The sequence below is a fragment of the Amblyomma maculatum genome, chromosome 9 (assembly GCF_055883805.1).
Source record: "Amblyomma maculatum isolate TAMU_Amacu chromosome 9, ASM5588380v1, whole genome shotgun sequence".
Lineage (NCBI taxonomy): Eukaryota > Metazoa > Arthropoda > Arachnida > Ixodida > Ixodidae > Amblyomma > Amblyomma maculatum.
Window position 1 is genome coordinate 103,334,780 of NC_139352.1, and position 16,602 is coordinate 103,351,381.

The 16,602-nt window shown below is 44.0% G+C and overlaps 2 protein-coding genes across 2 annotated transcripts in view; one reads left to right on the forward strand and one right to left on the reverse strand.

Moving 5' to 3' along the window:
* LOC146180075 (uncharacterized) overlaps window positions 1-16,602 on the reverse strand; it is a 348,140-nt gene that overhangs the window by 175,939 nt on the left and 155,599 nt on the right. The window lies entirely within an intron of this gene.
* Window positions 1-16,602, forward strand: part of LOC146180078 (thyrotropin-releasing hormone-degrading ectoenzyme-like) — a 46,890-nt gene that overhangs the window by 20,664 nt on the left and 9,624 nt on the right. Inside the window, exons 7-10 of the mRNA XM_084579932.1 lie at window positions 1,484-1,590; window positions 5,503-5,635; window positions 7,259-7,402; window positions 14,325-14,503. Of these exons, the coding sequence (XP_084436058.1) occupies window positions 1,484-1,590; window positions 5,503-5,635; window positions 7,259-7,402; window positions 14,325-14,503 (563 nt within the window). The remainder of the gene's footprint in view (window positions 1-1,483; window positions 1,591-5,502; window positions 5,636-7,258; window positions 7,403-14,324; window positions 14,504-16,602) is intronic.

Here is a 16,602-nt window from a genome sequence, read left to right on the forward strand (position 1 = left end):
GTTGTGTTCTTAATTATAGGCTTCAGCAAAACAGTGCCAATACACTGTCATGAACAACAGAATATTCGACTAGAATGCTCGCTCCCTAAAGAAGTTTTAACTGATCTAAATGGTGGCTCATATAATACGAAGCGTCCACGTGATAGCGGCGCAATTTCAACGTCCCGAGACCCGTCTCAGAGAGAAAAAAAAAATGTTTTTTGTACAACGCCTTTTTAGATGCAACGTACGTGTACATTAGGTGAAAGGTATAAAGCCAGCGTCTAGCAGCGTGATATACTTATCTCAACGCCTGCAGATAAAGGTAGGTAATTTGCACCCCGCATAAAATACTCATGACTCATGACTCGTAAGCTTCTCCGTCCGTGCGTCCGCGAGACTGCTTCTTGACGAGATTCCACTTGTCAATAACCCTGATGACGGCATCAAAAAATAATCCTGTCTCTACCTGGAATCAAACCTCCATACTTCGGATCCCCAGCCGAGCACTTCAACGAACTGCGCCATGACCAGAACTATGAGAAGCACATTATAATTCCATTTTCGCTCCCCCCTTCCTCTCTTCCTCTAAGGCGCGGTTCAGGTTTCACAGTACAAGTGTAACAGATACTGCGCCTTTGCTTTCCCGTGAACAAATTATTTATTTATTTATTCCTCCTTGCTTACCGTGTGGATGATAGTAGCGGGGATTCCCCCAAAGTCCCAGATAGTGCGCCTTTTCTTTCCTGTAAACTAAGTATAGAACGCCGGTGAACTTTCATTCGTTCAACGGAACGCTGTTTGTGCTCGACAAAAGGACGCGCGATGCAGCAGGTTTGCGCAGCAGGAACACTAAGGCTTCCGAATTTCTCCACTGAAGATTATGCAGTGCTCGCGGAATTTTATTAGGCAATCTGCAAATCTTTCAACACTACTTTGTTCGTTACGGCAATACTTAGGTTCGCTGAGTAGTCTAACTAGCTTTGTAGAAAGAACATATACCTACTGCAAGCACTAGAATTAGTCGACTCGAAATACCTTTCATTTGGGTTCCCAGGGCTAGGCCACGGTGTGTGTGTGTGTGTGTGTGTGTGTGTGTGTGTGTGTGTGTGTGTGTGTGTGTGTGTGTGTGTGTGTGTGTGTGTGTGTGTGTGTGTGTGTGTGTGTGTGTGTGTGTGTGTGTGTGTGTGTGTGTGTGTGTGTGTGTGTGTGTGTGTGTGTGTGTGTGTGTGTGTGTGTGTGTGTGTGTGTGTGTGTGTGTGTGTGTGTGTGTGTGTGTGTGTGTGTGTGTGTGTGTTTAAATTTTGATTACAATCTTCGGCACCTATCGTTTACAAAAGGTATGCTACAAAAAGAGAAAAAACACCGTTAATACGCGGCTCCACTTCGCAGTTGACGATTTAGCACATCTAGCCCTCATTTGGCTGGACCGGTGAGACCTGCACATTGACAGGTTGACGAGCCACGGACGCGGTGATGATTTGTAGGCTTCGCTCCTTCGCAGGGCCTGTCGGCGGCAATAGCGTACGACTCCATGGAGGACATCGAGTCCATAGGCCAGGACAAGCCCTGGCTGGCCAGCTACCGACGTTTGGCATTCATGTTCGATGAGTAAGTAGAAGCGAGTCCCAAGTATGCAAACAAATGAAGGAAATAACAGTAAAAGCACCTTCCACACTTTCCGCACTACATCTCGTGCCCAGAAATGGCGACGGCATCTATACAGCAGTTTTTGCGCGATTGATCGTACTCGCTTCCTTGATGACTTGGATCTCAGGGGTACATAACGAATCTCCTTGACAATGGTCGTATATTACCTACTAGTGCGTACCTCACTGACTCCTAGCAGAAAGCAAAATCATTTGGTTAGGGTTATTGACTGTGACCAAGACAGCGGCTTTGGCGTCGTTTATGGATGTAAAAAGCCCAGTGGTCAGCCCCTGGTTAGAACAGTCGGGAAGACGCAGGCAAAAAATCAAGACAATTGCACATTTTTAGTTGATTGGGCCCATTGCGCCTTTTTACCTGGGCAGATATAACGCTTTGGGCTTTTTTTAGCACGGCACATGTAACGCTTTCGGCTCGGCTGTACTTGTTTTGTGTCAGTAACATGGTTTACGTGTAACCTAAATAGTGTTACATTATATATATATATATATATATATATATATATATATATATATATATATATATATATATATATATATATATATATATATATATATATATATATATATATAAACACGTAAACGTGCTCGACCTCGATGAGTGCATGGCAGTTTCGAAATGTGTGACGTCTGTTTATTAAACGCCCCTATGAAAGCTGCCAGCCGCAACTCTGCAGCCCAGCGGCAACACAACGCCTTCCCGCGATGGTAGTATAAGAAACAATTATTTTTACAGGGGTTGTCAGCGCCTCCACGCCGCAAAATGGCCCATGAGGATATGTCTCTTCCATTCATTTACTGAGTTCTGTGTTCATTTTGTTAATTATGCATACTCGTATGCTAGAAACCGAAGAGAAGAGCACAAATATATCACATGATAAAAAACTGAACATGCCTTTCTAAAACGGTACCACACCATGTGGTTCCTGGCTGATGCTTATCGACTGCCAAAACCTCGTCTCATGATAAATACTCGCAAGAAAAGTACTTGTCTATTCCAACATTTTACTGATATTATTATTTCCTTGCATTTTACATTTTACTTAACATATGGCTCACACATCAACATGGCGTAGTAACAGCTTTGATCGGATTAAACATATTGGTAAAATCTAGGCGAGCATTAAACTATTCACGCCCTTAATCCATTGCATATCTGTTGTAGTTCCAATATTAGATTATGTAGTGGCAACTTGGTATTTGTTTAAAAAAACACTTTAAGAATCTGAAGCGGTACAAAAGAGAGCGTTCCGTTGGTTACAACTACTATATATTTACATCAAAAATTAAGCAACCGATTAAATAATACTGGCAGGAACGTGGATTCCTAATTTTCTTGTAGCAGCAACCTCTGTCATCATTGAGGAGAAGACTATTAATCACTACGTGTCTGTTCTATTGCATACGTGTATCCCATCTAGCTCAGATATAATTAATATAACCGACATGGTGCTCTTAGCGATTAGCGTTAGTTTATTCAATTAGGAGCTCCTGTGATTTTGTGTTGTCTGCCGCAACATTCGCATAATTCTAGTTTGGTTCGGTTTTGTGGGGTCTAACGTCCCAAAGCGATTCAGCCTATGAGAGACGCCGTAGTGGAGGACTCCGGAAATTTCGACCACCTGGGGTTCTTTAACGTGCACTGACATCGTACAGCACACGGGCGCCTTGCTTTTCGCCTCAATTGAAAAGCTGCCACCGAGGCCGGGATTCGATCCCGCATCCTTCGAAAATATAGTAGAGCGCCGCAACCACTGCGCCACCCCGACGGGGCCATATATTTATAGTACGCTGCGTTTATTGTATCTTTTCATTATTTTTATTCTTTTTCAGGTAACTAAATATTTATCGCTCTTACTATGGCAGAATATCTCCATACATTTCTTGCGTAAGCCCGCCTTTCCAAAACACCTTCTGGAAATGCCGCGTCAATGAAAATTTTCCACTTCAAAATAGCGGAACGAAGAGGGTAACAGAAAGGGTTAGGCCTCTGCGTATTCCAGCTCTTTTCTGCCATCCGCGTTGGCGTTTTAATTAAAAGATGAACATCTGGACGAGTCAGTTTTCATTAGAGGGCGTTTCGGTTCATGATTAATTGCTCCTCCATCATCGATGCTGCACTCTGAAGGGAACGGCTGGGAAAAGAACGGGCCTTCTGGTGCATATTGGAAAGAAAAGGAAAATAGAAATATGATATTTATGGGCAAGCGACTGTAGGGATGTGCAGGAAGAGGATTTGCCTAAAAGGCTATAAGTGGTTCCCATTGGTCTTATGGGAAAGGCGCTGTTCAAATGCTGCGCTACGTGGGATCGCTTCAACACGCATGCTGTTAACGTGAACTGAGATGCGAGTTACGGGGACTTGTTCCAGGAAAATACATGTTTTATTAGTTGTTTCGTTTGATGTACTTAACGTTCCAAATCGACTTAGGCTGTGAGTGACGTCTTAGTGGAGGGTAGAGGAGTATTTCGAGCTCCAGGGGTACTTGGTTGAGATTGCTCAAGCAGAACGTCAGATTGGGCTAGTTGGTTATTCATATTTTTGTATCCATAGCGTTAACAGACCGGAAAAAAAGAAGCAAAGATGCAACACGGACATTGTCCTGTGGCCTTGAACAATACATTAACCTGTGGCACACGGAGCATGCTAATTCTTTAAAAGAGAATGACACTAACCTAGCAAAGGAGTGCTCCACATCCGAATGCTCTCCGTTTTTAGATGACGCCGAAGTGTTGCTTGTTCATTCCGACCGGCGCACCAGGGAATTCGCTGAGGCTTTTCTTATTATGAGAAAAAGTAATGGGGGGAAATAACGCCATCTGTTACGTTACCTCCTCGCTCGGCATGTATAACGTTGCTTTTAAGCGCTTTTACCTTCTTGCCGTGTTTTTTTTTTTTTTTTTGTGGTTATGCGCACGTGCGCTGTTCTATCGTGTGTTTATATATGGCCTGCCTAATTCCAAATAAAAATAAGAAAAAAACAGTTGTGCTTTAGCTCTGGTTAACCCCAGTCGAACTGCGAAAGCAGCGGCGGAAACTTCTTTTGCCTGCTACATTATTCCCCCGTCAAGCCCTATAAGTGTAAGGTGCTACATTATAGGGGACAGTTAAGGTCATCCTTTAGGAGTATGACGCGAGAGCGTAATCTAACAGCCCACATATAAAGTCACGCTTCAACCAAGCCGTATGGACTTGCCTGCATGTCGTAGGGGTAAAGAGAATGAAAACGATTCTGGCAGCCTGATTCTGATATCACCCTCCAATATAAAAGGAGCGACCCGAGTTGGCAGCTCCTGCCCGCGTGGCATAGGGTTTAAATGCATTAAAATGTCATGGCAGGTTGATTTTTTTTTTTTTTTTTTTTTTTTGTGATGAGACCGTAGCTACGCGTCTTCACGGCGTAGTTGCGTCCACCGAAAGTTTCGCTTTGGCTGTCGTAGTATTGCTTTCGCAATCAATCACTCCTCCTTTGTCTCCATCTGTCAGATGTTTGCTGTTTCGGTGCCTTCGAAATTAGGCACTTCGTGGATGCAGCATCTTCAATGCATTTTTCTGCTTTATTAGAGCGCAGTATGAAGGTAGCGAACCTAAAGTTCCTTCAATGGTAACCAGCTTCCCACGTCGATGATACCGAACTCGCTTAATTGGGTTACAAATCGTGGCGGAAAATAGCGCGGGACACCTGATTTACGACGTATGAGAGGTGATAAAGGAAGTTGAGGGCGAACTGAATGAGTAAAACATATTAATTGTGAAAGAATTAACAGGGATCGGGTGTAGATGAAGAAGTAGGTGGTTTCTTCATTACAAACTCCACTATTATAACAAATTACAACGTACGCCTTCTGCTCACAGTGCCATGAACAGGATCACGCCAGACACTTTCGACTTCGTCGGATCTAAGGACCGGACCATGCTGTCTAAGGCCTTCCTCGTTTTCCTGCTGTACAAGGACGGCTTTCTGGGCTCGAAGGAATTCCGCTTTCAGGTGCGAACTATCGATGAAGAGTATAGACAGCGAATGGTCAGTCGGTTACCAACCTGCCTTACACACTGTGTTGAGTTCATCCCTGCTCAGAGACGGAATTTCGTTTAATCTGTCAGAGACCTGACGAGTCTAGTATTTCACTGCGTTTTCGGTAGGACTCGCTCTGCTTGTGTTTACTGTACCGCTGCTGTATCAAAGCTCCTTCATTCCATCAGTTGCTAAACTCCCTATAAGAAGAAGGAGAGGGGGAGAGGGCGTACACTCAAATCCAGCGACCAGATTGATGAAACCTCGAAGGCTACAAGGCAAGCACACCACCCGCACTATTGAGAACACCTCAGAGAATCCCAAAGCCTAAATTTAGTGAGGCAACAAAGGTTTTTGGATTCCCCTAACAGCTACCTGCACCGCTCGGGAAACTCCACTGGCTATGGCACTGGCTTAGTGTGGCGTTTCATAACTGCTTAGAATAAACAGGGGGGGTTGCCTCATGATTCTACATGCGCGGCCAGCAGATATATTGTTTAAATCAACACTGCGTCCACAGAAAACCCTGAGGTTGATCAAAGAAAGAACTGCGTTGCATTGTAAACATCCTGTTCCAAAAGTCACAGGGGCAGGACACTTCCAGAGATATCTTTAACTCTAATCGGTATCTAAAAGCATCATCACGGCTGCCTTCATAACAACGACTGTGCAACTCCACTATGTGAAGTGCACCGCCATGGGTATCAGGAACATAGTGCGAAAGATAACATCACATCACACTTTTTTAGACGAGTCTTAAAAATGAAACAGACATATTCGGCCCCACGTGATTCACATGAGTAGACAGTAGGGCTGTTGGTGTGGGGTCCTCTTAACAAACAACGCAAAAGTGAGAGGAGGAGCGCTGACTATCGCCTTCGTACGACGAGTGTACTAGTCTCAATTGTTTGTTTTTGTTTGTTTGTTTTGTATTTGGTCATTCATGTGTCGTAGTTCGCGCTGTTCAAGATGACCCATGTTGACCCATGCGTTTCATTCCCAAAAGCTGGTTTCCGCTACATAATTGGCTTACTTCGGCGTGTTCCGAGGGAAACGGCTTCATTACGGCTTGGCTTACACAGCTTGGGCTCATTACCTGTCCACTGCAGACATTTTTCTTCTCACGTAAGACAGCATTACAGATCAATCGAAATATTTCCGTTGGTTACCACACTAACGCGAGGGGTCTAGCTATTGGCATGCAACTAGAGTTATGCCATTTATCTGGGTATAGCGGAGGTTTTGTCGATTGAAAGGGTACAACCGAAACTCAAAGAAATATACAATTTGCGATTATTCTTCCGGAAAACCTCGAGATCGCTTTTATATATTACAACCGAAAAGGACAAAGAGTAACCAAATGACAAATGTTTGTGCTAATAATCAGCAATTTTAAATTACAAGCTAAATCATTGCCCCCTTACATACTAAAGGAACATGCACAGCCTGCACAGCAAGAGCTACCTCATTCTAACGAAAGTCTATTTGTACCAGCTTTCTGCTGGTCATTCATACAAGCTCTCATAGTAACGCTGCTTGTTCTAGAACTTGCTGAGAAGGGCCACCGGTAAAAAGGTGTTTTTGGGTGTTGCGCAGGTAGAGAACTTCGTCTCAAAGTACAAGTTCATGACGACCAACTCGGACGGCGCTGTGAGCATCCTGACTAGCGAGTCCACGAACCAAAAAAAGTACTTTGACAGCTGGGCAAACAAGCGTGGTCAACCGGTGGTCATTGCCGACGTAAGCTACCATGATCTCCATTAGGCTTCTCAATGGCCCTTTCCCTCTCGCTTATATCAGACTCGTCGGGCACTGCAGTCTGCATGCGTCCAATAGGCGCACCAGAAATGACATTGCGATTTTAGTGTATAAGTCTGTTATTTTAATATCCCCTCTCAACAGCATATGCAATGCATATACATGACATCATCATAAACCTTATAAGCTTACTACAGCCTTATTATGGCAAAGATGCGTGACGTATCCCTCCATTAACCCTGTAATGTGCCAGCTGCAAATTCCCGCTGCAGAGTGGCTCACCACGTCCACCAAACTAGCAGCCTGCCACACCCTGCTATGCTTGCCATTTTTTCAAGTCCAGTTTTCATATGCAGTCTACTTACGTTTTAAATATTTTTGTTTCTTGGTTCATTGGAAAGCTCTATTGCCAAATTAAGTTAAATAGTGGAGATGAGAAACACGGCAGAAAATTTAAAACTTAATTTTTCCATATGGTAGTCTCGTTTTCTCCGTGGTATAGTCCGCGTCTTGAAACGCTGACGTCGTGGACACGGCATAGAGTTAGTAAAGTAACTCTATGCAGCTCTATGAACACAACGACTGCTGCGCCGCTTCAGTCCGTGCAGAACGTGCCGTTAAAAGAGGCAGAGATTTTGTTAAAATTCTAATCGAGCGCGCCTAAGTAGCTTGAAATAGAATGAAATGAATAGGCTAAAAGGCACGGTGAGATCTTTTGCAGATAAAATAACCGTTCCGTTTTTGCTTATAGCTGCGAACTGATGGCAGTTCCGCTACAAGTATGGCGGCGTCTATGGTTGTGTGGCTTTCCGTTCTGGCCGCAATTTAAACGCGAATCTGTGAGCAGTGAACAATAAATATGGCTGTAATTTATTGATAAAGAAAACATTAGGTTGCCTTAAGTTAATATGAACACCAATACCATTCTCTATGATGCTCTGGCATAGCCAGAAAACATCGTATATTCATTTCACACGCTCCGAACTGATGAAAGGTTAGTATCAACGGAAGGAGGCAGTATGGCGTCACCTTCTGCTAAAACCTGATTATCCTGCTCAATTTAAAATATAAATTCTTGGTTAAGCCGGAAGTTCTTCACTGGATACTGCCATCAAGCTGTAAGATCTACCTGAATATGCCAATATATTTTTGATCATTTTCAGCAGTATACTGTCCTTTTAAGATCACCGGCTGGCATAATTTCCTTCGCACTGCATATGCTACATATGCCCATTTCGCCATCTTCATATATCTAGTCGTCTTGAATCCCAAGAGATGGGTACTGTGTGATTCCTGTTCTGTTTAGGCAACTGTACACGTAGCCCGCCATGATGTTGCAGTGGTTAGGGAGCTCGACTACTGTGCCTAAGGACGCGGGATCGAATCCCGGCTGCCGCGGCCGATTTTTGATAGAGGCGGAATCGAAGGTGCCCGTGTGCTGTGCGGTGTCAGTGAACGTTAAGAAACCCCAGGTGGTTGAAATTTCCGGATTCAGCGTCTCTCATAGCCTGAGTCGCTTTGGGACATTCAACCCCCTAAACCTAAGCCAACCAATGTCAGCAACTGTACACGCAGGAAAAAATGGACTGTTTCCCCTTCGCGGCTGAAAAATGCGTGTGGCCAATGAAGAGGCGTAGAGTTTCACTGCAGGTTCTAGTTCTGCCAGCTTATACCGCTGCTTTGGCGCTTGCCCATTGTAGCTGGTGGCCACTATATAACGAACACTAACGTGCCTTATGGTAAACGAGTATTCAGAACTCCAACTTTATAAAAACTTCAATTAGCTATGCAGCCTAATAGAAGTAGTTACCACCGAAAATGGGATTCCTTATAATACTCGTAAATCCCGCCGTGTAAATATGCGTTATTCTTTTTCTCCCGGCAGCTTCTTAGGATTGGTGCCTCATGTGATGGAAAACTTGCTTTTACGGCAGTATGCCTGTTGCATTCATTGAAAGGGTATAAATTACTATGCATAAGGCCGAAAGAAAAGACGACGGAATGCAGGCTTCACCCCATTTCTTGCCGTCCATACTAAGCGCTAAACTATGGCGATGGTGCTCTGCTCTTGTTAAGTCCTATCCAGCAAGCATCCGGTGCAGGAATCCACTACACAACAGTGCAGCGTTTTTGTAAAAAAAAAAAAAAAAAAAAAAAAAAAGAAAACGGCCAATTCGGCAAGCGGCAACGAAGCGGTGAAGATATCCGCTGTGAACGGCGGTCCCTCTGTCGCTAGACGCCATAAAAACAAAAGAATATGCTTGCGGATTCTCCATCGTCAGCCATTTTTATCGCACGGCAAAGCCGACTTGCGAAACAGGCTGCGCTATCATTGTGCAAGACTGCGCGAAATCCCCCGGGCAAGCATTTTGACACAGCCGCCCGAGATCATCGACGCAATAAAAGTTCGCCTCATTTTGCGAATGAGCTTAATTACAATGTTTCACATACCTTATAGTCATCGTAGCATCATGTACCCAATGCGGCTATTGTGAACAGGAATTTTACCAAAGGCGGCATATGTCGTTGCGACTTAAACTGGACGTTTTTTCTTGTTTTTTTTTTTTACATTTTTATTTATTTATTTCTTTATTGATACTGTAATCCCAGTGTTGGGATTTTAGCAAGGTGGGAATACAAACTAAGCAGTTTAACAAAACAGGCAAAAAACTAACTTGTGTCGCCGAGCTTTCAACGAAGATCAAAGAGCGGGATGAAAGAAACCTTTTTTTTTTTTTTTTTTTTTTAATGTCTACACTGCATTGGCGGTTTGCTCCTCACGAAAAGTACACGTAGCCTTTTTGGGTACTGCATGCACGCCTCCATTAGACGCTCAAGCATACTAGTGACATTCATAGAAAACGTCGATAGACATCGCAAACTGTAAGCACTTGGGCTGGTTTGGTTTATGGAGTTTCAGATTAGTTCACTCTATTACCTTAATGTTCCGCGGTAAGGAGCATTGCAAAATGGATGGGATTAAACACAAATATTTTGTTATAAGGAATCATTGAACAACATGGTTAGTTAAAAGTGCCGCAAACGACTATGGGCATTTGGTATCAGTGACGTCACTGGGAAAGCTGTTCCGGTCTCTAGCGGCCCGCAAGAAAAGGTAATGAAAGCAATGTTCGAGCGTGTGGGCACGCAACTTGAAGCGGAAGGCTAGTGCAATGGGATATGCGAGTTGCTGCTGTGATGTTTGGTGCAGGCTGGCAATGCGGGGTCAGCTGGTCTATTAAACGTGCCAAAGTGACTCAGCCTATATATAATGAACGCTGTATTGGAGGTATCCGCATACTTCGGCCACCTGGAATTCGTCACCGTGCAATGACACCGCGCAGCATATGGGAGCCCTGCTTTTCACCGCCATCGAAACTCTGCCGCTGAGGCCGGTACTCGATGCCGCGCCCTTAGGCCCTTAGGTTGAGCAGTCCAGGTGGTCCATAGACGATCGAAGAGCAACTGCACCGTGAAACTGCGAATGCGCTCTGCACACGGCCTGTATATAATCAGGTTGTGCAGACCACGTTGCGTAATGCTCACTTGCGTTTAATTGAGCGAAATAGGAGCGGTGTGCCAAATGTGTTCAAGCTGCCGTCAAAGGAAAGGCCTTAAAAGGACTTGTACGTGGCCTTAACGATAACAGCGACCGTAAAAATGACTGCGAATATTTTAGTTAATGTTATGAAATTAGGGAAAGCAATCACAAGTCAACCGACGGAACAACTGCACATCAGCGTAGCGCCAGATCTCGACGATTTCAGCAAGAGGTTAGCGCGGATCAGCTTACTGACAAGCGCAAGATCGTGCTGAACTTTGCGAGAGTTGCCGCCGCGCTTCTGTCCGTGCCTTGCTAATGGTTAAGAACTGCAAGGAAGGATATAATGCTGACATGGTTTGTGTGCAACGCGGGCCTCATGGTCGTGGGCATACAGCCAGACCCGTGTTGACGAATGACTGGTCCCGTGACAGTCACGTGATGAAATGTTCATCATCTCTTCTCTGAATCCACCTGGGAGGGAGATCTTGGTTTACAAGCCCTTGCTGTAAAGCCTGAAGACGCTAAGAAACCGTCATGCATATTAAGGGTGACAAGCAGTTCTGGCCGTATTACTGAGTTGAACAATTTTATCTCTAATTTCGTTTCGACGGCGTGGATATACGCCGAGGTACAGTGCTCTAGAATAGCCGAGGGAAATATAGCTGCAAGCAAAACGTTAAACACGTTGGCCCGAATAAATCGCGCCACTAGATTCCTGTTATCCGTTAACCGTTATACTGGAGAGCACAGCATAATACACGTTACTTGAAAACGTATCGCACGAACACAGCGGCAAAATTGATTTCTTCCCCCAATGGTTTTAAAAACGAAAGCCGAAGTTGTTACAGGAAGAAAGAAACCATCCGAAGGAGAAGCATAGAGTATCGTACACACTATCAATTTGGAAAACACCGCTGTTGTGCAATGGTCATCCTAGCATTTCTTGTAAAATGTTTTTTTTTTTTTTTTTCAGACACTCTTGTGTCACGTAAACGAAAAAAAAATGTTATGATCAGACTGTTGAGGTAATTTTATTCTATTTGAAAGTAACGTGTCTTACATCGCACCGCGGCGTATACAGAACAGCAAGAACTGGCTATGAGGGGAAGCTAGAGAGAATATAAAAACGAGCCACTGTCACTGTAGTGGAGGGTGACCTACAGCCACGGTGTTGCTTACAATGCACTGTCAATGTACAGTACGATCCGCTGTTAAAGGGAACATGAGATCGCATTACCAAAACATTTTGCAATACGCTGCCGCCGACCACTGGCAAGAATGGTGGGCGACAAGTGATTGCCAAGGAGGAGCAGTCTGCCGTGCTTACCACGCCTATATACCTTGCGCGATCATTTGCCGCTGCTCTTGGGAGTGCTTTGTAAAGAACGGCAGCATTACGGCCTCCTGTTCACTTTAAAAATGGACCGTACTGTACAGCCTATGTTCCCTTTGTAGTTCACTTCGATCAAAACATTAGCACTGCATCCGGGATTCCAACACGAAAGTAAGCTTCGAAACTCTAACGCCCGAACAGCTTAGCTTAACTTAGCTGAACGACCTCTGCGGAAAACAGAAAGCAACAGTTCACGCAGGTGACGCGTATCTACGCGAAATCAGCATGTTTCCTTGGATGTTATCTCCAGTTACGTTACGCGGGGCAGATGACTTGCAGACGTACAAAGCGCTTGCAGTGCCACCAAGACTTCGCACGTGTTCTTAAACCCTGAACACGTGAGAAGCGGTCATTATTGTTCTGCACGGCTATAGCCTCCCGTTACTTGTTTTACAGTGTCCGCAATTTTCGCAACTGTTACAGACATCTAGAAAAAAGCGCAACCTCACCTGTAATCAATACGTCGAAAAGCGACAGCGATGGATCTCGATCTGCACTCCTTTTATTCGCACCTCTGTGGTAAGCAAGGGCGACCTGGGCCAATCAGAATGGCATGCAGCACTGCATGACTGTGCTCCTACGCTCCTGTCACCGCTGGCTGTTGAGAGGACTATCATGTAGAGACCACCATTTTGTAGAGCTGCGAAGAACTTGTCAAACACAGTATAGTCGGCTTACTGCTCTGACGTCGAGTTTTTTGTCTTTCTGGGCAAGAGCTTCCGCCGCAAACGCATTGTCTTCCGAGCAAACATGGCCATCTGCTCATGCCGATATGCCTTAGCATAAACAAATGACAATGACAGTGTTTTAATTACAGGGCGTGCAGACTTCCTCCTCAAACACCATTAATCTAAGTACAGAATACTATTACCTGAACCGGCCATAAGGGCTAAATCTGCCAGGCAGAGGTGCTTATTTGTTTAAGACACTTCCACTTCTGCTTACAACACAGTTCTTCAGTGATATTTTCCCGCTGAAGAGCAAAAATATGATGCTAGTCTTCAACTTCAAAGACATATCTGTATGACTATTCCTGAGGGAACAGTCAGTAGACGCCCCTAAAATATTATGCCGTTCCCCAAAATAAGTGATTCTCAAGCAGCGGAGATTTTTCTAAGCAGAGCAAATCTTGAAATGACAGCACGTGTCTATTCTTTTTATTATTTATTTACTCGTAAAAGTCCTATATGCGGAACATTGCTTCAACACACAGATCGACCTAAAAACGTTCGCATAAACAGCCAAACTTACACGCGATGATTTGCCCATCTCCTCATCTGGCTCACTCGATATAATCGTGAATGGAAGCACAAAGTTTAAATAATAAGTGCCTTTTCTTTCACATAATAACCTCATCGATTGCTGCAATACTAAAGACTTATCCAAGTATCCATGATTATGACCACTCTCCGCACTCATATCTATCACAGTTATTCGTTTTAGTAAGCGCCAAATAGAATCTCAAGTTAGGTGGGCGGATGAGGTTAAGAAGTTCGCAGGGGTCAAGTGAATGCAGCTAGCACAGAACCGGGTTAAGTGGAGAGATATGGGAGAGGCCTTCGCTCTGCAGTGAGTATAGTCAGGCTGATCATGATGATGATGAGAATCTCAATTCATGCCGTAGTTTTCGCTCCTCGAAGAATACAAATAAAAAAATAGTTCTGTAGCACCTTGCCATTTCCTTGGATACTTAGTCGTTATAGCAAATCAAAATGTACGAATGCTGTATTCGAAGAGACTAACAAGCTAGTTAGTTTAGAGGATACAGCCAACCAAGTCTTTCAATCGAAACGCTGTCAACTGAAAATTTGGGTTTCACTGAAAAATCTCGTTCGGTTCCCGACAAGCACCACGTGTGGTAATGGGTTCCTGCTATGCTCCCCTCGATGAGATACCCGCTCAATTTTACTCTGTGGATCGTTTATGAATTACCGATAATCCTACTGTATACACTCTATAATGTGCAGCTGGATCACGCGTCGAACAAGGACTTCTTGATGCTGCGCCAAGCGCACTTCAACACCATGTTCGCGGGGACTAACGACACGTGGGTGATCCCGGTTCGGCCGGCGTGGATATTCATGAACGGCACCCACAAGGTTCAGGAGCGCCGGCTACTCGTCGGAGACCTGAACAGCGAGATTAAGTACGCACCTGCGCGCCACCTGGTTCACATCTTTCTGGCACTAATGTCTACCAACGTGGCCATCGAGTAGAAGTAGCTTGCATGAAAAAGGGCTTCCTCACTTTCCGCGTGTAATCTAGGTTAAGACGGCTAACAAATTATTCCTTCATTCAATAAATTTCCTTCGTTCTACGACATTATTCCCCAAACACCCGTCTCGCGCGGAAAAGCCTCTATGACTATGGTAAACGCGAAGGGCTAAAATTTAAATTACGCCATGACAAGTTGATATCCGGAAATAAGACATATATTTGATCGCACCACTAATCATGTAGTTGAACATGAGCAACCCTAGCAACCACTTCAACAGAATCACACTGCGAAGCAGACTTACCGTTCCTCATTATCATTCTTATTCACTAACATCCGTAGTGTGATCCCAAAACGCGATGCTTTATGTAACCTCGTTGAATCATGTTCTGCTAACGTAATTCTGTTAACCGAAACTTGGCTTACCTCTACTATTTGCGACACTGAGATTTTACCCTCCCTTCCGAATTTTGATATATTTCGAGCAGATCGTAGCGAAATGAGGGGTGGGGGGGTTCTCATTGCCACTGATCGCTCATTACGTTGCTCACGTGTGACAATTTCAAGCAAATTGGAAATGGTTTGGCTCTGCTGTAATGCATGTTATCCACGTGTTCTCATTGGTATATGCTATCGCCCCCCAAACAATGATCCTTTATTTAATTCCTTGTTGCATGATGCCCTAAACACGCTAACGACCCTTTATACCAATACTCCAATTTTATTGTTTGGCGACTTCAACTTTCCATCTATCGTCTGGTCGGATCTTGCTTCCACGCTTTCAAAATCTAACCCTGAGTGTGAATTTGTTCACATCTGCCTCACGTTTGGATTAGATCAAATAATCGACCGTCCAACTCGTTTAACAGATCATTCTGCTAATATTCTGGACCTTGTGCTGACATCACAACCTAATAGCTTCTCACCCATCACTTACATTAAAGGGCTCAGCGACCACATGGCCATTCATGCTACATTTTCTTGTGATTTACGAAACGCGAAAAAGATCAAGAAAACGCTTACCCTCTATAATAAAGGTAACTACGTTGGCTTTAACCGCGATCTTGCTGCTTTCCTTGATAACTTTTCGTCTGGTTTTTCACTACGCTCTCTTGAATCTAACTGGTTACTCTTTAAGTCCGAAATGCAACGCCTAATAAATTTACATATCCCGACCATAACCGTAACAGAACGTCCTGGATCCCCATGGTATAACAAAACACTTAAAAGATTAAATAACAAAAAGAAGCGATTATTTCGTGCAGCTAAAACTACAGGCACGGCTACCGCCTGGGAGAAATATTACACTGCCGCGGCTAATTACGATACCGAGGTCATCAAAACTAAGAATAACTTCTACTCATCCACCTTGCCTAACATGCTGCATGAAAACCCGAAGCGTTTCTGGAAAACTATTTGCCCCTCCACCTCTAGCATAATTTCTCTGACTGATAATTCTGGTGTTTCCTCTTCTGAATCAGAGGTTCCTAATATTCTAAATGATGCATTTTGTTCTATATTCACAAACGAACCTCTTAATAACCTCCCTGATGCACCCAGTTTTCTTCACACACCTATGGATAACATTGCATTTGAACCGCGCGGCATCGCCATGGTCATCGATAAACTAAAAAATTCTTCATCCGCTGGTATTGACGGCATCAATGCCAAAATCCTCAAAAACACCAAAGACCTCTGCAGTATCATATTGTCTCTGATTTTTCAGCAGTCATATTCTTCGTGCTCATTACCACGGGACTGGCGCATTGGGAAGGTCATTCCAGTCCACAAGAAAGGTAACAGATCTTCACCACTTAACTATAGGCCAATCTCATTAACCTGTGTTTGTTGTAAAATTATGGAACATATCATATATTCTCATACTGCCAAGTTTTTATCATCTCGTAATTTTTTTCATTCTAACCAACATGGCTTTCGTAAAGACCATTCCTGTGACACGCAACTTGTTCTTTTTCTTCATGATATACACGCATGCCTAGATCGTAACATTCCCACGGATTCAATATTTC